Source organism: Danaus plexippus, chromosome Z (assembly GCF_018135715.1).
Source record: "Danaus plexippus chromosome Z, MEX_DaPlex, whole genome shotgun sequence".
Taxonomy (NCBI): Eukaryota; Metazoa; Arthropoda; class Insecta; order Lepidoptera; family Nymphalidae; genus Danaus; species Danaus plexippus.
In genome coordinates, this window is record NC_083559.1 from 8,999,466 (window position 1) to 9,025,632 (window position 26,167).

Here is a 26,167-nt window from a genome sequence, read left to right on the forward strand (position 1 = left end):
ACTATTAGCTATCTAAAGACATCTGCTTTTACAAAAAGATTAGAATGATTCATAACCTTTAATAATAAAAACAAATTTATTATACTTTTCATATTTTTTATTGAAATTTATAAATAATAATATATTACAAATTTTTTCTTTAAATTCAATCACGTAACAGAGTAACTCAAGGCATTCTCATTTACAGGTTATGGACGATCATTGGGAGGATGAGGTAACGGAGTACGGGGCACTCAATATTACCGGATTCCGTATAGTCGATCTTTCTAGAAAAAATGTAAAGGATTTTATGGAAGGTTTAAAACGAATGGATCCCCGGTTTAAGGGTACCGTGTCGGTGAGTAGCTTTTTCATGAAAGGATTTTTAGGACTAGCATATTTATTTAAAATATATTATATCGTCCAAGATGTTAATCATTAAATTTTATTACCTCATAAAAACAGTTATTTAATATAGTTTAATTGTATTTAAACATGATATTATAGTTATGTGAATTTATGAAACAGATTGTAGAAACTGAAATAATTGAGAATAAAGCTAGCTGATTTCATTCCCGTTCCATAATAAAAGTATAAAAAAAAATCATGACAAGTTTTAAAATTATCTTACTTTATAGAAAAGTAGGACTAAATCCGATGAGGCTGCTTGGATGACACACTTTCCTATTCATTGGAAGTAATGGATATTATACTGTACCAAGACTTTACGTCGTAATATTAATGTAATTTATCCTTATATCATCTGTTATCTTATAACATAGAAATAACATAAAATCATATTGCTACAGCAAGTTTATTATTGCCAATTTTACAATAGTTAACACATTTAGTGACAGTTCAAAAATCAAAAAGACCTTATAAAATTAGAAACCAATGATTCGACATGCCAGGTTGTAAATTAAGTTTCTGTTAAAAGGTAATAGGAGAAAACTGATTTAGATATTTACTCCATCTCTTATATTTTGTTATGAATATAAATAACTCTTCATTAAATAGTAATTAACATTGTACCAGGCATGTTTATAAATTTCATTGTGCATATATATGTAAAACCAATGTTTGTAACTACGGATTACAAATGTTATTGTTTGAAAAAATCTATATATATTTATGCTTATATGTATACACATTAGTCTATCTTAGTTATAAAACTGTGAAAATTTCTTTCGTTACCTCAAAAATTTTTCTGAATTAAATACTTAATACTGCGAAATAATTTTATGTTTTGCAGTATAATTTATGATTATTAAATTATATATTACTGAAAGAACGTATCTTTACGCTTTAATAATGTAAAAATAATTTATTATGAAATAAGATCACCAACGTACAAAACCAAAAGTAAAAATATTTGTTAGTTTCAAACCAAAACTAAAAATATTTGTTAGTTTTTGAGGTGGTAGAGCCTAGCTGTGGTCAAGTTACTGCAGCTCGAAGATGAGCTGGCTCGACCGGGGAAATACCACCCTCTCACAGAAAAGCCTTTAATAGCTGCGTTTCGTCCGATGAATGAGACTGCCGGCTGCCCTTTCCCTTATCGAAACCTTTCCTACCCTTTCCCTTTTCCCTCCCTTTCCCACCTTTTCCTCCCCATCTTCCCCAATTAAGGGTGGCAACACATTCGCAAAATGATGTTGCGGATGTCCATGGGCGACGGTACTACCTCCATAAGGTAGGCCGTCTGCTCGGTTGCTCTCCGTAACAATGTATTTCTTCTACATTTAGTTTGTGCAAAAAAAAAAATTGTTGCTTGCTTTATAACTAAGCTTTAAAATTGAAACCTCGTTAACCTGTATGTGTTTTATCGCTTTTTTAATAGTCAAAAAATTGTATAAATACACTAGGTACCAGCCTCGGCTTCGCAGTGGCTATTTACAAAAACTATAAAATAGCCTATTTAATTTTGAGAATTATTAAATTTTTATCATGATAACTTTCAAATACACCCAATTTAAATGATTTAAAAAGTAATTTACAGATACTGATGTAGGCTTACAAACGAAGTTATTTATTTTGATAAGACTTAATACCGTATTTATTTAAATAGCTTCTAAGAAACGCTTTAGGAATGCGAATTTCTAAAAGCTGTAAAATTTATATAGTATGTTATCCTTAAGGTATAGACATATGCCACCGGGGACTTTACTGTAGACCTATATAAGATACACAATTCCAACATATATTATTTTGTTATATCTCAAAGACTTAAGGGAGCGTTTTCGTTAAAAGCTCTCAGACGGCTCATGTATTCCCAACATCTTCAACAAATATCGTTAACGTATACATAATTAAGTACAAAAAGTTAACAAATTATATACTAAAACTTTCCTCGAGAATCACGCTACCACATAGTGATAATAACTGTTTGATAATCGGTGCAATAATTTTTTCCGTTCATCACGAACAGACAGACAGACTCAGCGACGAATTTTTTTTTATAATTTGTATTGATATAACAAGTCGTTAAAAATCAAACATTATAGTTCAAAACTTTTAATAACCCTATCCTTGTTTTAATGAATGTAGAAACGTTAATAAAATATTAATTCCATGTAATAAAAACACTCACGTAGCTCCGTTTGTTAATTGCGTGGTCGTTACTTAATAGGGTAATGTATCCTTCATAATAACTTGCACAACTTCAAAAGAAATCGATATAGTATTAATATCATCATGGTTTTGCTTTTAGATGAAATTAGTGAAGCTAAGTCCCTCTCATTACAATCCTTATCAATAGTGATACAATTCAATAAGACTTATTTTATTAACTATAAATGATTATAATATATTTAAAAATGGGATATTTCCATAATTCCACTTAGTATGTTTCATTAATGTATATTTTTACATAGTAGTCCTGAAAGAGTTTTATTGATAAAAGAAATTCACACTAATAAGTCCTCAATATATATATATGTAAAAATTGTTTTCAAAAGAGTTAGATGGATTAGGAATGGAATTATCATTAGAGATAACTTTTTCGGGAATACAATCTTTTCACACTATGCCAATTTGAGTTAATCAATAATAACTGTTTTCTCAAGTCATTTCAGTTATAAAATTTTCCACTATCACTAAATCACTGTTTTACAGTAATAGTACATTATATCTAAACAAGCGTTTCATTTTCTATTATGAAGAGAAATAACTTTAAAAAAATCTTTATTTCGGATCACATAAATAGCCAGTATAAGTAGCTACGAAGCAACCTACGCAAAGTTCCACAGCAGAAACTTCAAAATAGATCCCTACAAATTCTTCGCAACAAACTTCAACCTGCGTTTCTCCATCGATTCTACAGATTAATTTTACTGCTTTGAACGACAGGTAAACCAAAGCGAAATCCCTCAAATAAAAAAGCACCTAATGACTCGGGGACCTCCTTTATTAACTGAAAGAGAAGGATTCCGAATCCCTTGACCTTGACTTATCATAGCAAACCCCCATCCGTGACTTGATGATACCTATAGACGGTCTCCTCCACCGGAATCCCAGTTAGCAATCCGGTAAATCTGTCCTCGAGCACAAGAGTTTTTCGCTGATAGGAGTAGATATTGCTCGTACTACGAGTCCCGCCTCCTCCCGGAAGTATATCAGACGAATCTCAAAAGGAAGATTCAGCTATTCTTACCTTTTTTCTGAAGAATTACCAGTCTTTCTTCCTTTAAGCCGATGGAAAAAACAGTCTGGTGAGTAAGAAATGTGAGGGAGCCCTCTAAAACACACAGAACGAACATAAACACCAGAACATCTGTTGTTTGGCGTTGTTGCGGGAAGTTAATTTCCTCATGGTTTGGTCTCTTTAGTCCCTTTGGCAGTACTTTGAGCTGACCAAACTAATTGGATCGACAAGTTTCAAATCAAGGTCATCGAGTCTCCTGAAAAAGAACAGTCAGGACGGTGGAGACCCACGTCGAAAGTGATGTGACAGTGATCAGCACTTAAGCGAATTTAACAACCCCATTACTTCCGACATCTTTTAGCTATCAGTAAACTTAAAACATAAATTCTTTGAGCTATAAGGTTTCCTATCTTATATGTATTAAAAAATATATCTTAAAAAAATAAAATTATACAATTTTTTTTAAACTTATTAGTAAATAGAAGTTGTTAACCTTACTTTAATATATTAAAAAAAAATATTTTCTATGGCATGTAAATTATCGCTGAAACCATATTTATCTTCGGGGGAAAACGAGAAAACTTAGAAAAAATATACTTTTACATCAATATTTTGATCAGAAAGTCGAATTACAAGACTTTCGAATGTATGGATGATATATTGTTGATAATGCGTACCTTAAGCTCCTTTTAAATCAGGATGTTATTAAAATTTCCATACATATAAACAATTTTGTTATTGAAGTCTGTTTTCTAAAACAGTTAATAAAAGTTGCAAAATTTTCAGGTTTATTTTTTTAAGAACCTATTTTTACGCTATCTAGTAAAACTATGTACCAAAGTAGAATAAAGCTCGAATATATAACTCACAAGAGTAATATGTGTTTTTAGGCTCATTTAAAAAAACATATTTTTGATTTGAAACATAACGCTTTGAACCTATATTAGAACTTTCTTAAATTCGGAATACTTAAGCTAAATTTTAAATAAAATCCTAATTATACATCATAATTTGTAATCATTAACAATTTAAACAAATGTTAACAAAAAATTGAATGCTTACAAGAAAATATATATTTTTTGAGACTTATAAAGTTACAGTTATACTTCTATTAATGTGTTGAGCGTTTTTAAAGCTTACTCTTCAATTCTACAAAACCTACTAAAGTTTGATTATTACTGTTTTTCCTGGCTTGGTCTAAGAAACAAAGTTAACCATTCCAATAAAAAACAAAGTTAGTAACGTAAAATACAAGAAAACGTCGATGAATATGAAAAATATAGACACAATCATTGACTATATCTGTAAACTTCGTTTATTGCACAGTATCAACAAAATTTTACGATAACCCTTCGCGTAACATAAAGTTTGTTCTCGAGGTGTAAATATGGATCTCGAAGAAAATTTCGACGTGGAGTAATAACGCGTTTATGTAGATTTCACTAATTTAAATTCTAATGAAACCATAAGTATGGGCTTTGTATAAAATATGTGTCATCAGCTTCAAAACAGTTTAAACTTTAATAATTGCGGTTGCTTATATTATTTACTGTCAATTACGAAAAAATGTTGTCTTATAGAGTTCTGTTTGTAAATATTTTATTATTTCTTCTTTTTGAGTACTGTTTTAAAAAGTTTACGTATGTCATTTGGTCATCTGTCTTAGGCTCAAACTGCACTTATGTATGATGGAGTGCAGGTGCTCATGGATGCCTTAGGACGCCTGTGGAAAAAAAAACCAGACGCATTTAGAAGTGCCCTCCGCCGCGCTGCCGCTCAAGCGAATTCAACCAAAGTCATCGATTGCAATCCAGGAAAAAGCTGGGTAGTACCATTTGAGCATGGAGATAAAATATCAAGACTTATTAAGAAGGTAAGAAAACTTAAAAACATTGAAATGTCTCTTAAAATAGAGACTGTTATTTATTTATTTTAAACAACATAAAAATAATAATAACAAACATTCAAATCTCAAGAGTATTTTTAGTAAAAAAACTTTCTTGTGTCGACGATTGCTTTAGAAAATTGAATTAAAAGACTTTGACACTGCTTTTGTAATAAAATATCAAAATTAAACAAATATTTAGCTGTAGTATAAGTTATATATATAATTTTAAAAGACTGCGGATTTTTTCTTATTTTTTAAGATTATATTCTTAATAATAAGATAATTTATCGTACACGTGTAACTATAATAAAAATCGAATAATGTAGGTCGAGAGTATAAAAAATATTTACGATCCTCTGTAACCATTCACATAAGTTACAGAAAGGGCCAAGGATCTGAGATAAAAAGTGATTTCTGAACCAGTGTTTCAAACTAGAAAACATTTCGTTGGACATATGTTGAGGTCACCTTCATTTTATGTTCTCACAGCTGTATATCAAAATCTTTTGCAAAACTAATTTTTTTTTAGACGGATATCGAGGGTCTAACCGGAAATATATCGTTTAATGAAGAAGGGCACCGTTGTAATTTTACGCTGCATGTGATGGAAATGACAGTGCGAAGTGCTATGGTGAAGGTAAGGTTTTTTATATTGCAATATTTTTTCTGTTATGCCTAATTATTTAGACATAACAGAAAAAATAGAAGTAAATATATATTTAGTCATAAATTACAATTTAAGTAAAATATATTTACTCAAATATTCTACGTTTTTTTATAAAAAGAAAAAAATCAAAAATGTAACAAACCATTATCCTTATAGTTTTTAATAAACTCCTCGTTTGTTTGAATCGATAGTTTTAATCTCACGGACATCATTAATGTGGATCAAAGTTAGCCTCCGGAGATTGCAAATTTCAGGCTTTCGGTTTTCAAACGATGGACTCATCAATTTCCACCGATATCCATAGTAATACCAAAAGTACATTTTACAACTTTTATAATTTTCCGCCTATATATATTTTATATTTGTTTTGCAATAGACTTACAATTTAGCTTTTTTAATTGTATTAGAATTTTAAATATTTATAACTGAATTAATCAAAAATATTTTAAATGATATTTGATCATTTGATCATTTGATCATTTGATCATTTGACATATCAAAATAATAAATGCATGTATATAAATTGATATCAATATCAAGAAATTATTTCTAACACAGGTCGCAACATGGACAGATAAACAAGGTTTAACGCTTGTTCCTTCAAAAAATATTCAACTACCTACTGCTCCCGTTTTCTTCGACACAAATAAAACGTACACAATTACAACAATTTTACAAGATCCCTTTATGATGATGAAGCCGGTGGAATATGGGCAACGAGAAGACCAATTTCATGGATTTTGCAAGGACTTGGTTGATCTAATTGCCGCTAAACTCGGAATCAAATGTAAATTTTACTTAATTAAAGGATTAAACTTTTATATATATTAATTTATAATTACATATTATTATTCAACAAGTTTTTGAAGCTTTTTCTGGCAATACTAGCACAACCACATAAATAAATACTTAATCAAAGTATACGTGATATATTTTCAAAGTATAACTAAAATTTTAACATGTTGCAAAAAATATTACATGACATTTTTTACACATTTGTATATTATTTACAAAAGTTTTGACGGAATAATTAAACTATCATAATTATATAAATTTTACCTACTTTAGGAACTTTTTAAAAAATAAACAAATCCCTGTTCATGACCATAACGAACAATTGAATTTACCAAAAATAGACATGCTTAGGGAAACTAGAATTAGGGAAATATAAATTACAATGACATCAAACTAATTTAATCACTGTAGGACCAACACAGAAAAGAAAATTATTGGAGTAAATTATGGAAACGGGTAGTTATCCATCTTTTCTTTCTTTTGGAATCACAACATTTCTACCATTTCTGTCGAAAATAAAATGATCCCAAGAAGAACAAAATATCTGTATAAAGTTCTAAGTTAAATTGTGGCATGGGAAATGTCTTGTTGAAAGTCTATTTATAAAATGTAAAAACAGAAAAAACCCAGAGCATTACTGTTTGTAAAAATATAAATTTAGGTTATATATAAAAATATAAAGAAAAGATCGGTCATTGTTACTAACGGTTTGAATAAATGTAATATATGTAATATTTTTATTGTGATAATGTTTATCTCGGCTCTCAAACTTTAAAAAAATTAATAAATAAAAGAAATATTAAAGCATCGAAATCCTTAATCCACCATACATTAAACCCTTTGCAAGGAAATTTCTTTTTACGCAAGCGAAAATTTAATAAAATGAAAACACACAACTCTTTATCTTTTTTTAAAACACATTCAGTCATTTTATGTAACTTGACAAAGTTTTTAGTTTCATTCAAATTTAAATTTATGTAAAGAAAATATACTACGTAAGAGGAAAGCTAATATACCAAATTTTCGAACCAAATAAGACGCACTCGTAATGACTTACATTGGCGTTTGTCTCAAATGCAATTTACTTAAATGATGCAAATAAAACATTGCCCTAAAATCGATTAAGGAGTGGTAGGAGTAATTTAGTTTTGTATTTATTTCATCTACCTCTATGAAACATTTTCAGATATCAAATAAAATTTTGCAGTAAGAATATTACCCTAAACAGCAAACTTTTGTTCTTGGTACATATTTTTTACATAGCCGGGTACCTAAAATGGTGTATGGTTAATAATTCCTTTAAAATAAAATTTAATAAATAATAGTTATGCTACATTCCGATTTATCTTCATTACAAAAGTTTTGGCTTGTCTACAAGACCCATTTGAATTCATTAACCCATGTTCATTAAAATATTTTTCATTTTTTAAAAATATTTTTTTTTCTAAGTAGAATTATGAAAAAATTAAAGATATTATATCCTTCCAAAAACTAAAAGGACCGATTCTCTATGAAAAAAAAAACAAACAACTACTTCATTTTAAAAATGTAAAAATCAATTAAATTATATGTGAGATTTAACAACAATTCATTAAGAGACTTTGATCCGCTGTAAATGTAAAAAATACATTCAACGTTCAATTAATTGTAATTTTTCTATAGATGAGATACGTGTAGTTCGAGATGGCAAGTTTGGTAAGGAAGTCTCACATCGTATTTGGTCCGGACTTGTGGGAGAAATATTAAGAAAGGTAAGTCCTGTCTCCTTATTAATTGGAAATACTTTAGTAGAATTGGTATTTCAAAATATCTTTATGAAAGGATGCTTCAATTGTCATAAGATGAAGTATATGAGCTAATTGTAATAGCCTAAGTTAAAGTATATCAGCATGAAGTTAAATCGAATTCCCTCTATTATTATTTTATATCAAATCTCAAAAGATATTTCTTTGGCTTCGCAGGATTTTACACAAATACTACTAAAGCAACTTACCAAATAACCCATAGTTGAATTAAAACGGCCTGTACTTCATAAATAGCGGAATAAATGTAAAGTATCATTAGAATTAGAGATCTTGTATTTTGCTCTTAGGCGTTCAGTCGTTTGTTTAAAGTTCAGCCAAGTATTTAATATCCGCCCAAGCTTCAAGTCTATCCGTCTATATATGAGATTTAGCTTGCGCTAGTTGTAAAGTACTCATAGATATAAAAAGTAATAAAGGGAAACTATTTATATATCTTTACGGAAGTTTGCCAAATTTTAATTGAAATATTTAAATTTTTTCTTCAGCTTTACATGTGTTTAAATTATTATTTTTTACATTGTTGTTAAGAAAAATAATGATAAATATGAACCTGAAAAAAAATTGTTATTTTGATATACTGATAAGGAATATGGTTGGAAACTATGTTTGTAATACTTTTAAGTTTTACAAAACAATATTCTTCTAGGACTCTGAAATAGCTGTGGCGCCGCTAGCAATTACCACGGAAAGAGAGAAAGTAATCGATTTCAGTGAGCCTTTCCTTACGATTGAAACTCCGATTAAACAAGCCAAAAATGCTAAGCATCTCTCTGGTACCTTTAGTTTTCTCCGGCCATTATCCAAGGAAATTTGGGTGAGTTAAAAAAATTGTAGATAATAAATTATAATTTAATTTGTATATCTGAAAGTGTATATATTTTTTTAACCATATGTATATTTTTAATTTTTAAAGCGCCGTTATTATTATATTTTTTTTATTATCATGAAAGAAGAATGTTTAACAATTTTTAACTATCAATTTACAGTAAAGAGTGATATAATATATGGCTTATTAAATATTCATAACCACAACTGTACGTGACATAATTTTAAGATATTAATTTTTATCTCATTTAAGTAATCAACAGGAGTAAGAGTTTTCAACTCTTTAAAACGCATGCAATGGTTTTTTAATGTTGCACTAGTTTCATGCAAACCCAATAAACAGTTTTCACGTCGAATTTTACGACTATTTGATAATAATATTTTAATTCTCAAAACATATTGAACCAAAATAATGAATTTTTTTTAAATATATACTATTATTTTATTCGTGTTATATTGATTGGCGTATTTATTTAAATATCAGTTGGATGTTGTAATTTTGTTAATATTTAAATTTATCTTGTAAACGTTTCAAATAGTGAATTTTCCCTTGAAAGTTTTTAATCTTAAAATACCAAATTGGTCTGTGCACTTTCAAAATGGCAAATGTGCAACCTTTTTATTAAGCTCCTGTTTAAATTAGATCAATAAATTCTATACTACATTTCACTATTTCGGCCTTTACAAATAATTGTTCTCTTTATTTTTTGTGGTTGTCTTTATTTTCTTCCTTAATCTTTTCTTGTTATCCGTTGAAAATTTATATCTTCTTTGAGATAGTTTCTTTGTGTTCTTAATTCCACTTAGCTTAATTTAAGATATGAGGAAGCTAATTTTTATTCTTCATATTGGAATCAAATTTTCTGTGATCTACTTTTCTATCTCCACGTTGTGCTTCGCTTATTTGCTTAATATTCATTTTAAATGTTAGTGGTCAAAGTCGTATAGAGTGTGAGGTCCTATGAATGTCTATATGTACGAATAGTGTACGTAAACAGATTAAAATTGTTTATGAAGAATATAATTTTCACAAATTATTATTATTATGTTACTATACTAACCTTAGTTATATTTTTTAATTATTGCAAATAATATATATTTGTTATTTATTTAAGATCTTCATATAGCCCGGTAAAAATTTAAGTGTTTATAACTGTCTAAGACGTCTACAAGCATTATCCGATAAAAGCTTATTCCCCCATGTTTATGACAGTTCTTGGTCTGAGTACGAAGCTCTTAGTTAACTGATTTATAGTGAAACTATAAGGTTTCGCATTAGTCTTTTCCATTACAATGAATAAATTGAAATTCTAATTGTACATTGAGTGTAATTACTATATGTAAATTACCGAAATTACAAAATTCGGTGGAAAATGCAAAATAGCTTGGGTATTTTGTGTTTAAATAATATTTTAATACATTATAATAAATTAGATTTTTAATACTATGAAAGAAACATGTATATTTTTTATTTTTTGTAACTTATTTTATGTATAGGGATTTTTAATAAAGTACGTTAAGTGGCTAGAACATAACCTTTATTATTAAATGAATTTCAAATACAATTAAATTATCTGCAATGGGAAATATTGGAATTCACAAAAAACGTTACTGATGTACTTATAAATGTACATAAATATATAGCATTTTAAGATATAAAATTAAATTACTTTATGTCATCCCTCCAACATGAAAAACATCTCAGTGTATTCGATGATTTCAACTTATGTGTAGTGTCAGTAGTTCGTCTTACTGTACTCCTTCTGTCCTCCGTAAGTCCGTCCGTTCGTCTAGGCGAAATTAATGCCTGATTTTTTACTCCTTTACTTACTCTTTTACTTTTTTAACTCCTGAATTTTTATATAGCTCCTTTGTTATAATAGCTAATCGACTTTCAAACGATTTCCAGTGTCTACTATAATACGTAAGATTCCTTCAAATGAAACTTTCAAATATTTAGTAAAGTAGCGTTTACTAAAGAAACATAAATGTTAATCTTAATTAATACGTTTATTCAAGTGTTAAATTTGTGTTTAATTATTATTTTTTTCAATCTATATTTTGAATGTATACGCGGTGAAATCTTAGATATCACTAAATAACTAAAGAAGGCCATTCAAAAACTTTTAGTTACAATGTAGGACTATTTCAAGGTTGCTGTTTATCTCCAATTGCATTTAATATTGTAATTAATATCTTAGGAGATAAACTAATCAGCAACGAGAAAAAATGGGGGTATCGGTTCAAGTTTAATAATAAATACACGGAATCCATTTTAGCCTTCGCTGACGATCTCGCAATACTGACACGTAACCCCAAACACTGTCAAGTACTATTAGATGAAGTGGATAGATTCTGTGAGTGGACCGATGGATTGAGGACAAAACCAAGTAAATGTTACTGTCTGTGTCTCGGTAGGCGGAGTACAAGATACACCTCATACGATCCGGGATTATAGTTAGGCGGTCAATGCATTTCTACGGTTACAGAAAATGCACCATTTAAATTTCTCGGTCGGAAGATTGATAATATAGGTTGTACTCTATCTTTAGAAGGTATAGTAGATAGCTTTTTAAACGATCTCAACAAGGTAGATAGCCAACAGATCAGTAACGTTAAAAAAGCTTGGATCTACGATAATTACCTAACATCACGTTTAAATTGGCCTTTCCTCGTCTATGATTTTAATAAAACTCTTTTGTCAAAGTTAGATGCAGGCGTCATAAAGATGTTGAAGTGGTGGCTCGGCCTGCGCTTATGGCTGACTCATCTACTTTATTCAGGGATCGCAATAGTTTTAGGATGAGTCTAAAAAGGCCATCAGAGCTCTATAAACACCTGAGAGTTTCCAAGAGACATATCCTGGGGACATCCCAGGATGACGTCGTTACATCGCTCCCAAAAGACAAAAATGCCCCAGAGCTAGAGTCAAGGCTTCAATTCCACAAGCAGTTTATGATAGGAGTAACAGAGTAAGTAACAGAGTAAGGTTAGGATCAAGTAAGAAAGTCCAAGATACGGATATATTGAAGTCTTTTATTCGGCAAAACGAGAATGATAAATATAAGATCCATGCAATGAGTTTAGAAATGCAGAAAGAGTGGTTAGACATAGCAGATTTTTGCATCCCATTAGTACTAAAATGGCGCACCTTAATCCATGATTGGTCGCCAGCATTGCTAAAATTCTATCTCAATGCGTTCTAGATGACTCTCCCAGATCAGAGTAATTTAGTAAGATGGGGTAAAGTTATCGAAAAGACTTGCTATATCTGTGGGAAGGCAGTTGGAACTGCTAAGCATTTGTTAGTGTGATATAAGGTGATATAAGATACTCCTGGATGGCGGTAAATACTCGCGTCGTCACGATAGGGTTCTGGAAATCATACGTGAAGCGGTTAGTCTTTCGGTAGCCAGAGCGCAAAGGGAAATAAGCACAAACGACCGATCAGTAGGTTTTGTGAGAGAGAGCACTAGGGCTATAAAATCGAATGTCAAGCCTTACTCCATCCTTAAAGCGGCTTCGGCTTGAACTATAATGATGAATACGTATGAAAAACAATACTTGTGCGTCAAAAACGATATTTGTGCGTCGGCCTCCAGACCAGACATATTTATGTATTCGCGAATTTTAAAGCTCGTTGTGATGATAGAGCTTACGCTTCCTTGGGAAACCAACAACCTCAAAGACCATACCATCAAGGACAACAAATATTACTAGCTCACTAACGAACTCACTCGAAATAGGTTCGTCGTGGATTTATACGCGGTAGAAGTGGGAGCGAGAGGTATAACGGCTAAATCTCTCTACAACCTACTAAAAGACTTGGGCCTGTCCTGAACTTACATCAATTTATTCTTGTAACGTACTTCGAAGGCAGCCCTAGTAAGTTCGTTTCAAATTTAAAGCATATAAAAAAGTAAAAATTGTAAGGAAGGTTTGAGTTCTGTCCAACAACAAAATTTAAATACATAGACGTGTTAAAAAGAAAACGAATCGCCTGCTAGAATTGCGTAAAAATGAGGTTTTTACTGTAGTTGCGTCTAATAAAAACTTTATGATTGATAGTTTTGAACCAACTTATATATTAATGTAGATCAAATATTATTTTAGAGTGTGACGTATTCAGAAAGATATCAATATTTTGTTGCCACGGAGAATTTAAGTTTTTGTTATTATTCATTATACTTTCATATTGTTTTGGAATATTGCTAGAAATAAAAAGGATTTTGGTGTCCTTATTTGTACGTCGCGTTTGTGAAAACTTAAAATTATATTGATTTTTTTATTATTGCTTTAGACAATTACCGGAATGAGTAATTAATATGGATACGATTGTATTAGAACTTGGTACGATATTATTTCATAAGTTTGGTAATATCACGCCCTTTTATTTTTTTTACATATAAATATAAATTTAATTGATTGATGCAATGCAATGTGCGTACGTAGTTTAATAAATTTACTAGTAATCGCTCTATTTTTGTTTTGTTTAACAATATATGTCGTTCTTAGATGTTCAATAATGTCCAACTCACCGCTACCTACTTTTGGTTCTTTCTTCTTTACACTACAGTGTTTTATTTTCTGATCTTGAACATCATAAGCAAATAAAGATGTCATAGCATTGCACGTATCGCTTTGCCTTAAAAATTTAACATAGATGAATATTTTAAATTAGACCGTTGAGCTCAAAATTATTTTCGACACTGATCACTCTTAATGTACTTTACCTTTAAATTATATGTTATTAATACTTAAATGTAACGTATGTTTTATGTTATTTTTCAGCTATGTGTTATATTCAGTTTTTTTGCCGTCAGTATAGTACTATTCTTAGTGTCGAGATTCTCACCCTACGAGTGGCGATCTGTGTCTATAACCGATACACATTTAGAACACCCAATTAGCAATACCAATGAGGTAAAATAATGCAATGCATTTATTCTTAAGATACTATGAAATACAATGAAAAACTTAGCAAGTTGTGTGATTTATTTTTCAGAAAATATGATTTTATTTATATTTTCAGATTATCTTGCACAACAAATTCAGCATTTGGAATTCATTTTGGTTCTCCCTCGGATCGTTTATGCAGCAAGGCAGTGATGTTGTACCAAAGTAAGCTATAATAACTTGATATAATTACTTAGATTTCTTAATAATTATAAATTTTCTATAGTTAAAATATAAACTTATCTGAACTATAATACTAAAGAATATAAAAGTGCAGTATTAGGACCGGTGAAGAAAGCTATCTTGAGCAAGACAATTTAAATAAAATACTCCTGTTCTGTGTAAAAATGTGCGTGTATAATACTAGGAACAGTATGGCACATTTATAACTGGCATAGGAGGCTCAATAAACATACAATTACAGAAAAACAACTGTTACATCAAAAATAATGATATAATAAACATTGAGTGGTCCGGTTTTATGAGTTTCGATTTATTAATCATATCATACATACATACATACTTACTCGTAAAGTGATATTCTTTTTTTCTCGGCAACTTTTTTTTATATATATTTGTACTACTTTATCTTTTAAAATTCTGTAACATAATAATTTATCTATAATATTGAATACTAGATGCAAAAGAGCTAAAACTGATTTTGTTAATAAAATGTACATTTTAATTAGTTAATCCGCCCCTTTGTTACATGAAACTATTCCTTTTTTATCAGGTCTCTATCGGGTCGTATAGTTGGCATCGTATGGTGGTTCTTCGCACTAATTCTCGTGTGTTCATACACTGCAAACCTAGCTGCATACTTGATTGTTGAACGCATCTCGCAACCTATTAGATACGAGTCTATAAACGAAGTAAGGCACAATAGCAGGTAAAATATAATTAAAAGTAGATATAGAGCAAGGCGACTGTCTGAAGACGTTTCATGGCAAACAGATATCATTTTCATTTTACTTTAAAACACCGACTACTTACTTTTAATAAAATGTATAGTTTATTAATTTACACACTTTATATCTCTTTTTTAATAATTGACATAATATTATTCCAAAGCCATAGACAATGCTTTTTTGTTTTTATATCTGTCCGTTTTATTTATCGTACATGTAAACATTTTTATGTCATCTTAAAATATATTTGAGATAAAATAGTTGAATTTGTTTAATATCTACTTATTATTATTGCATTGAATTAAGATTCAATTCTGAAGTATCCTTGCAAACTCTATAAATTATTAACCGCATAGTGTCAAACTAAGAGTATTTTAGAACATTGCAACTCAGAATTGCGTTTGTAAGAACGCGCCATGAATAACAAATGGGTACACTTATTTCCGATTTCATTAATTATGAGACCCTAACTTCTAATGTGACTATCAATGGTAAATTGTTCTATTTTGATATTTCTAATAAGATTATAAATAACAATATAATAAATGTAAAGATATAATTTATTTCTTAAACATTGTATTAACCTAAACTACATCCATTTTTTTATATGACAAACAGCTAATAATCAGCTAAGCGGAGAATTATATAGCTTAATATTTGAAACAATTTGGATATTTGAAAAAGCCTTCGTCAAATTTATATATATATATATATAGTTGGCAAAGCAGCGGTGATCGAAAAATACATTGGAGCTATTTATATATATAAACATAAAACTGAGCAGCTAAAATATTGTAAAAGCCAGAAGCAAGAGTTTTCTGTTACTTCTTAGAAACACATTGGAAATTCCCAAAATGAGCAAAAGATCCTTCATTTTCGCTCTCTAACATTGTTCTACATCTAAGTTTTCTTTGACGGCAACGGCACAACGACATTTGGAACACTACACGGGATATAAAATGTAAACACGTTGCACAAGTGGAAGCAGAATTAACCTGATAAAAACCTGTCACAGTGTCAATATAAAAAAAATAGACTTTGAATATATTTATATTACTTATATTTTTAATTTAAAAAGGATGTATGGTCATAGTCACTTTCATAGTTTAACATTTTCTTTAGTTAGTTAATTCCTTTATCTAGAGATATTTGTCTGTACCTAGCAATTAAATAGTTGCTATTTAGGAACATTGCCTTACTAATCTTCTTGCCTTTATTTATTTTCTATATATACACTTATATATTTTCTATATATACACATGTTATATAACAAAAATATTTGATATATTTTCCTTATAGCTTGTTGCAAAAACTGATAATTTTAATTTCATATGTAGTAATAAAATAAAATTAAATATACTTACAGACCCCAAACACAAACCCTGATCTAGTCAGTGACTTCGATATGAGTTTTTCTCACTATCGAGATATCCGTGCATGTAAATACAAGCAAGTAAACTTTGGTATTGCCATGGCTAAGGGATCTTCTCTAAGGTAAGAAAGCTACTTATAATATTATTATTATTTTTTTGTTTTAAATGTTTTAACCTTTATGCAGTTTGTGACGTTAATTGTATAATTTAGTTTAAAAATATTACATAGCATATGAAGTAATTGGTAACATTTTGGATAACACTGTTGAATAACCTTTTCATTACAACATAACTAAAATATATTCTTACAAAAGTCAATAGAATTAACTATAATAAAAGAAAATTATAAAATAAATATTGAGTTCTCTATTTGCATTTCTATATTACAACATACCTAAGTTGAAATATTTATTATAATGAAAATAGATCTTGCAATACACTAGTATGTGTACAGTACACATATATAGTAATATATGCGAAGTATAATTCTAAACAAATACTTAATTTACATAAGTATTCTTTATTATAAATCTACAGGCTGAAGTGATTGGTAATTTTCTTTTGTTTTACAATAAAGTTTTATCTTAAATATGTGATTAACATCTATTTCTAAAAGACGTTTTTCGTTCTGTGTCCAGAAACTAAGTTTTTAAGGTCTGTAATAACATGAGTTTGTGGCGACTACTTCGTTCTTTCGATATGTTGTATTTGTTTTAGCGGGCAATATGGTATGCGCGAGTGGTCAAAAGAACATTACGAATTTTTTTTTAGAAAAAAATCCCTTTTAAAATGATTGGTCTGAGCAAATTAATTTTTATATAAAAAAGATTCGTCTTGTAAGCAACATTTTTAAGAATAAAACATTTTGATTGCAATTCAAAATTTATATCTAACATAAGTTCTTACCTTTTTATTTTCTAGCAATAATAATCATAGATATTTTCTGCTAGATATATCAAAATAACTTTTGTGTCACATTTCGTTGTGAACCAACTTATTGAGAAGGCTTACTTCGTCCCGAAAATGAAATGGTTTATTAAAAGCGTTTTTAAATTTTATTTTTAAATATAAATTCTCATGTATATGTCATAACTAAGTAAAAAAATATCTGTATTCGTACTATTATAAAGTCGGACAACAATTATAATCTATTGAAACAATAAAAAATTAAGATCATCCAAAGCTTGGATATGATACAAAAAACTTATTACAATCAACCTTTTATGAAGAAGCTGGGAACGATTACAGTACTTTAATTCATAAAGGATCTCAAATGAGCATAAACAAAGATCAATGTAGCTCAGCTAAATAACAACCTATACGTTATATTGTGTCTTCAAGCAGAAAAGTGAATTATGGCGTCGAACTTCTAAAATAGCTTCAAAATATAAGCGAGAAAAGTGCACAAATCCTATAAAGATCAAATTGGAAAAAGTTAATGGTCGGTAAAAGTCCATTTCTAGAGGCACGATAGCATAAATAAAAACGAGGTAATACATGTTGGAGGCGGGCTGGTTGGTAAACTACAGCGCGGGGAGGCGCCGATATCTAGTCTAAATCTCTGTAATTCCCGGTTGAATTTTGAATAGTCGTAAATATACGCGGGGTTTGTCAAAAGTGGGTTGTCCTGCATTTAGAATTTATATTTCGGTATTTTTATGGAACATGATTTGCGATTATGATTCAAAAAAATATAAAATTCACATTATATAAAAAAAAATAGATATGAATTAAAAATTAAAAATAAATATGAAAAGGAACGACGAAGAAACGTTTCTTGCATTCTGTAAATTATAAAGCAAAACCAACAAAATATTTCTTAAAATGGGAAAACGGATGGCGTTTCTAGGTTGGAAGCGTTTTACCGTACATTAATTTTGATTCAATAATTTTTTGAGGAACAATGTATGTTGACTGTCAAGGGAAAAACTACTTTAGAAATACTAATAAATTCATATTGTGACATTATCTATATAGATATCACTTCACTTCATATTCATACATGTATTTTTTCGTGTCTCCTCCATTCTACGCGACACTGGCAGAATATACTGTGCACGTCTTTGCACGGATGAAGGCCATATTTAAAAAAAACAACCAACTAACTAAAAATTATAGATGGGATTTTGTGTTTGCGGCTTGTGATTTTAATTATGTACAACTAGCTTAGTATCCTGATTTATATTTCAATCCTTAAATTTATAAGTAACCAAACTATCAAGGTGAAAATTGTATAGAGGTTGTAAGTTGTACAGGGCGGATATAGATATATGTATATAATATTTTTAAAACTTTACCATTGCAAAACAATATTAATCCATGTACTAATAATAATCTTATCAATATATGAATAGACCTGCATTACTTATCTACATAAAATAACTTCATTACATATTCTATGTATTAATATTTAGTACATCGATTTCAGGGAGGGAATAAATTTAGCGATCGTCAATATGAAGAAAGATGGTGTTATATCTAAGTTATGGAAGAAGTGGCTGTTGACTACAAACAAACCTGACTGCGACCTCGTGAAAGATGAGGTGCCCTTTATTTATTTTTAACCTCTACATTTATATTAATGTTGACGGCACAAGATCAAAGGAACGCACACTGTAAAATTTTAGTATAATTAAAATGTCAGAATCATAAGGATTGTTATATTAAAATAGTCCTGATCTGACAGTTTTAATAAATGTTAGGATTAATTATACTGTATCAAGACTACGTTATTATTAAATAATACTTTAAAAATGCAAAATGGTCATAATTAACAGTTTTTTAAATACTTAATAAAAACTGTTTTTTAAAAGGAGTCGTCAGCGGGGCAGAAATTTTTGCCATAAAATGAAAAAATTTTTTTTTATAGTAACTAATTAAACAAGTAATTTTTTTTTATTTATTACTGTTATTAATTAAAATTTTCTTTTGCTGTTTCACTTTTCTTTACAATATATTATTAACACTGGATTTTTAAAACGGTTAAATAAATGTTTTTTTTTAATATTTTTTTTATGTAAGACGTTTGTTATGTATTGTATATTCACTATTTCGATTGTACAAACTTAATATCATGATGTTTTAAAAATATCACGTGACCAAAATATGAATCTGAATAAAGCTTAAGCACTGTGCATCTTTTGCACGATATAAAAATAATAATCGTGAACTTCATATGTCGTCTGCAACATGAATCTAGAATAAATCCATCAATTCACAACAAAATGAAACACCAGTGAAAGGAGATTACTGAACCTGGCCGTACTATCTATTTAAAATATAATTATGAAACGGCTGTTATAACTTTTACTTGTATATATCTATTTTTGAGTAACATTTTAATATTTGTGTCTTCTAACAAATAACTGCAATTGAAAAATCTGTCAATATTAAAGTATTTGAAATATTACATACGTATGAGTTAGCAACAGAAACTAATTACACGGAAAACGGCGTAGTAATTCTATTACTACTCAGTAGCGCTTATTTTTAACATCAAAGCGAATTCTTCACCTGCTGTAGGGATAGCGGAAGTTACTGGCATAGTTGTGTGTTTTTAAATAATATCTTGTAATTAACTATTAAGTTGTTTGTTATAGCCAACTATATTATTGTATATTAATAAGGTAAAATATATTATATTCTTAGTATTTTTATATTTTTTACTTTAGTGTTATAAAATTTAATGAGTTCAAAAACTGCATCATCAAACCGTTTCTAATTTTCAACTATGGTTAGAAAGTTCGTAAGTAAAAAAAATTTTTTTTTTAATTTAAATATTTGATTATTGTACTAGTTGCATAAAATGATAATATCATTTATGCCATTTTTTTAATTTTGCTAATATGTAAATGCCAACCGTTTTTTAATAACCAAATTTTTTTGAGATGAAATAACAAAAACAGGTTTGCTAATAATTAAAAAAATTAATTGAATAAAATTTATCTAAATATAAAGATTTTTTAATATCTGCCTTTGAATCAAGGTAGTTAAGATAGAAAGCTAAAAGCGAAGAAAGCTATTTTTTACCATGATAAATCTTTAAAAAAAAAAAAATTTGAGTATTCATTTTAATGAAAGTAAGGGGATTATGTAGTCATAAAAAAATAAAAACCAGTACAGTTATCTGAGAACCTTAGTTACATTTAAATGAAGAATTAATATTTACAGTTTCTGTGCAAAGGCATCTTCAGTATAAATTTTCGTAGGGCAAAAAGTATAAAAGAACTAAATAAATAAGAATATTCTACAGTAAATAAGTTATTTAAAACGAAGCAGAGCTTAACGCATTTTCGCTTTTCACATTTCAGGAAACTACTATAACGGAGATGACTTTAAGCCAAGTTGCAGGAGTTTTTTACGTACTTGTTTGTGGTCTTGCGGTGGCTCTTGGCGTAGCTTTACTGGAGTTTTGTCAACACGGTCGTGCTGAAGCTGCTAAGGCAAATGTTCCGCTCCGGGCCGCTTTAAGAGCTAAAGCTAAAATGGCCACCCATGAACGCAAGACGCGTGATCAGGAAAGGCTTGGATGGAACGGGTCTGCGTTTTCTGGGGTATGTTAGTTAACCATGTACAGGAAGAGAGATCATGATCCATTATTACACTTTAGTATTACTTACACGAAAGTAAAATTATATGATAAGATTAGTGGGACATTTACACAATTCAACAACTAAAAGGTGATCTGCGACAGAATAGTAAAATTTAAAACAGTTGACAGAATTATCTTCTTTCTAGGATTTTCACATAATATTTAATTTACTTAAAATTGTTTAAAGAAATGACATTTTTCTTCTCGATAGTCTATAAGAATCTATTAATGACTTTACAGACCTTTCAACATACAAAAAAAGTAATTGTAATTTTCTGTCTTTGATAAATATAAGTATAAAATATAACTGAGAACATAAAAGACTTCCAATACATTTTGCATTTTTCTAGAGTCTATTAAAGGTAAGGCTTAATATAACTTATACCTATGATTTTAATATAAAATATATTAAGATATAACATATAAATTAATGCAGTTAACGTAATTTGATCGAATGGAAGAAAAATTAAGTCAAAGATTCAAAGATACATGTCGTTGGGTAATAGAAAAACAATGAGATCCTTCTCATCTGTTTCTTTAGCCTGTTAAGATATGGTGGCTGGTATCTACCAATGGTATCTATCGATCTAGATACAAGATAAACTAAATCAATGAAATCAGCCTACCGCTTTTCATTGCTAAACTCCAAACCAAGCTAATTATCCAAGTCCAGGGCAGCATCTAGTTCAATTTGTACAAAGTTCAAAGTGATAATGTTGTAATTTGCCTCTACGTTAAAATAAAAAGCACTATTTGATGAACATTTCCTCATATGTAGATTTAAAAATTATATTGGGACTTACATCTAATTACAGTTGAAGAATTTAAAAAATTCAATCAACTATAAATTAACGGAAAAGAAAAATGTCATTGCAATGAATAGGTAAGACTAAAATTTCATTTCATATGAACCAATTTTGATTTATTGAGGTAAAGCTATTAAGATTAGACAAACTTTCAATAAGCAACAGAGAATAAATATAAATATATTTTTTTGTCCTAGTATAACGACTTCTTACTAGGAAGAGAAACAATGGGCAATAGACATCGGAAGATGTATTAGACATTCCGTAAGTTATATGAAGTGCTACGAAAGTTATTATCTGTTAAAATGTTAATCCCTAATACACATCTTACAATTACCGCAGGTTTTAGTTTTATTAAAAGAGTAAGAGTCAGCTCATTTGTTATGTTATATTATCCTATGTTTGTGTTTGAAACAGTGCATTAACCTTTCCTATGCATTTATAAATTCCTGGAATGTCGATACTCGTATACAACAAATTTGACATTTTGGTTGCATGAACAATAACACAAATTTTACAATTCACTTAAGTGTGATAAGACCTTAAAAAAAATATATAATAGAAATTATTATGGACTATTAGAAAGAAAGGCTATTCATTCGAAAATTTGTCAAAAAAGACCCATCATTCATATCACTATTGTCTTAATTATTAAATATAAATACCTTTTAACTGCAGATTCAATTTTAATTTTTTTTAACGATGCTATAACGAGTTTACTCTCTCAGTGAAAAGGTCATCGTTTCATTATAAGTGGGAGATATGTATCCATATACATATGTATTTCTATTACCTAACGATGTATTATGTTTTTTTTTGCTTGTATAATTTACACCACTCCAAATTAGGAACCACGTCACACGTTCTCCTACTTGTAGCAGAATGATATTAAGAAGTATATTATTTGATTTAAATTCATGTACTTACAGTCTTACAATCTATATCCATGCAGAAAATTTTTATACAGTACAAAACGTAAGCAGTATTTATGTGTGTGAGTATTCTTGTGTGTATTTTAAATACTGAAAATATTATACAGATTTTCTTTGTCTGAAACAGATTAAATCAAGGTTTGTATTGACTATTAACTGGCGCATAATCAAGCTAATTTTAATCGAAGTTGTCAGCACTAGCTTGCAATTTTATTTCTTTGCATAATTTACAGTAAAAAAATAATATTATCAATTAACCATTATATTTCAATATATTGAAACGGAAAGTTAAAAAATTTTCATTCTTATTATCATGATTTAGAGAACTCTCCTATCACAACTTTGAAAAGTAATTAAGACAATATTTATTAACATTGGTGCTTACTACATGTTTTCAGTACTTCGCTGCTGGGACTCAAATCTCACAAGACGACACGGCCCACGCAAATTTCACGCATGTCTGATCCGCAAAGAAGAGTGGCGTTAACTTACGTCGCTCTTCTTTATCAAAACCTAATAATGTTGACCTCTATCAACTGTAACTATTGTCTTTTCTAACTTTCTGATCCATTTTATGTTATTTATCTTATAACAATTTTAATTTTCTGTAATCCAAGCCTTTATGTATATGATTTTTATGATAAGGGGTCTCGCATTAAGTGTTTTTTATTTTTAAATTCAAATATTATTGTAATATATAACTCCTTTATTCTTTTCAAACACCCAAGAAGAATATTGCATCACAAAATTTGATAAAACACAATTTGCACGTGTTTTTGTAAATTGTTTTCAACTATGTCGATATGACAAATTAAATAATTATATTAAATTGCGGGAATAGATTCGACAAGATGGTATTTATCAACTACTAAAGTTTTGAAGTCAATCTTGAGAGACCCTTTATTTTTAAGAAGTAACTACGTGAAAAGTACTTCTTGTTGTCTGTGCGACGATTTTAGCTTAAGTCCATAACGAAAAAACAACACAATTGGGCTGCAAAAATCTTTAAATATTAATTTCTTCTTTAGAGTAAGGTTTTATAATAATGAAACTACTCAGGCCATTATATCTTAAAAACTATTTCTGTAGTTTATTGAATGTCGTTAATTTTTTTAGATTATTTAGACGATATGAATTAGTAATATTAATACTTATAATATTATTAATCTTACGATGTTCCATTTTTTATATGACAGGTGTTGTGTTTTGTACCTTTTTTACTTATGCACCTATTAATACATTTAACATGAATACATTTGTTAAATTATATCATAACTCAGCACATGTAGGAAATATAGCAATTGTTTAAAAAAATTCCAGATAATCAATTGTTATGCTTAAATATAATAAAGTTTTAGTAATAATACTAAATAATATTGACAATATTTATCTAACTCGGGACAGAGTTGTCAATCTTATCGAAACTTTTTTGTTGTGTTTAAAATAACATACATATTATTTTAATATTGAACCATGTAGTTTTAAATTAGATTTAATACTATTTTTTTCTAAATACTTTATGTGAATTGTATTTCACAAACTTCATAAAAATAATTTGTGCACTTAAGTATAAGAATAATAAAAGTATGTAAAAGTAATATGTAGCTGTTCTCACACATTTTGATATAAGAACTATATTTCGGTAATTTTTAAAATTTCGGCTAGCTTATAAAATTTTTTCCCTTTGAAATATTTTGAAAATATCTAATCTATCAATAAGGAACCTATCATTATAAAATAAGTTTAGAATAATTATTTATTCTTACTAATTAGACATATTATTTTTCTCTTAATATATATTCACCTTGCTTGTGCTTTTAAGTGTAGTACAAATAAATATAAATTTCTTATAAAATTATATAAATAATATAAAACAATAATTTGGTATGTACCAAAGATGACAACAGAAGTCACATCACGTATCAGTTTTATATGTGACTTATTTTTTTTTAATTTTGTAATATGTGATAATAATTACTGTTCTTTAACTCTCAACGTTATTATACGGACATTTTTTATGTAATTAAAATAAATAAATTGTAGATGTATCTTAAATAATGTTAGTCAGGGAAGATTTATTTATCATATATTTATAATTATAATAAATATGTAATTGCTTTATAATATCCATTTCTATAATATGTGTTCATTTGTCTCTTTAAAGCATGACACTTATTTAGAAATGAATTTGAATTACAATATACAAAATAAATCATTTTGTATTTGAAACTCAATGATACAAGTTATGGACATAAACAACAGGGAAACAAATAAACACGAGTCTGAAAAAAAATATGATTGTCCCACAACGAATTGCAATCATTTAGTAAATAAAGATAAACTCAGAGAAGTCAGGAAAATATCCGAAGTTTCTATCAATCACTAGTTAAGTTATATAGAGAGAAAATTAAGATTGCCGTTGGAAACTTCTGTCACCCTTTATCGACAAAATCCTAAATCTTAATGATGCTAGGTATTTAAAAAAGCACTGTTGACTAATTTTTTTAAGTACATCTACAATCATTTCTTTAAAGATAAAACAATGTCCTTATTTCAGATTTAATACCATAGGCTAGTGAATATTTCACCTTCAATATAATAATGAACTTACTATTTAACTTATTAGTCAACGTAATATTTAAATTAAATTAAATCAATACAATATTAGCACTGCCATCATGTATGTTATCAATTATAATATTTCATTCTAATAAAATTTTGATGTTTATACGCTATTTTATTTGATGTTATATCGTCTATGATTTTAATAAAACTCTTTTGTCAAAGTTAGATGCAGGCGTCATAAAGATGTTGAAGTGGTGGCTCGGCCTGCGCTTATGGCTGACTCATCTACTTTATTCAGGGATCGCAATAGTTTTGGGATGAGTCTAAAAAGGCCATCAGAGCTCTATAAACACCTGAGAGTTTCCAAGAGACATATCCTGGGGACATCCCAGGATGACGTCGTTACATCACTCCCAAAAGACAATGATGCTCTA

The 26,167-nt window shown here is 28.9% G+C and overlaps 1 protein-coding gene across 2 annotated transcripts in view; it reads left to right on the forward strand.

Annotated features, from left to right (window-relative positions):
• LOC116777877 (glutamate receptor 1-like) overlaps window positions 1-25,896 on the forward strand; it is a 71,688-nt gene extending 45,792 nt beyond the window's left edge. Inside the window, exons 6-19 of one of the 2 annotated variants that reach the window (XM_032671646.2) lie at window positions 188-337; window positions 5,289-5,495; window positions 6,040-6,147; window positions 6,736-6,964; window positions 8,635-8,723; window positions 9,424-9,591; window positions 14,394-14,525; window positions 14,635-14,723; window positions 15,292-15,430; window positions 16,833-16,960; window positions 19,268-19,382; window positions 21,150-21,392; window positions 22,434-22,500; window positions 23,567-25,896. In XM_032671646.2, the coding sequence (XP_032527537.1) occupies window positions 188-337; window positions 5,289-5,495; window positions 6,040-6,147; window positions 6,736-6,964; window positions 8,635-8,723; window positions 9,424-9,591; window positions 14,394-14,525; window positions 14,635-14,723; window positions 15,292-15,430; window positions 16,833-16,960; window positions 19,268-19,382; window positions 21,150-21,392; window positions 22,434-22,493 (1,857 nt within the window). In that variant the 3' untranslated portion in view covers window positions 22,494-22,500; window positions 23,567-25,896. The remainder of the gene's footprint in view (window positions 1-187; window positions 338-5,288; window positions 5,496-6,039; window positions 6,148-6,735; window positions 6,965-8,634; window positions 8,724-9,423; window positions 9,592-14,393; window positions 14,526-14,634; window positions 14,724-15,291; window positions 15,431-16,832; window positions 16,961-19,267; window positions 19,383-21,149; window positions 21,393-22,433; window positions 22,501-23,566) is intronic. The other variant, XM_032671645.2, reaches the window with a different exon arrangement.
• The last annotated feature ends 271 nt before the right edge of the window (window positions 25,897-26,167 follow it).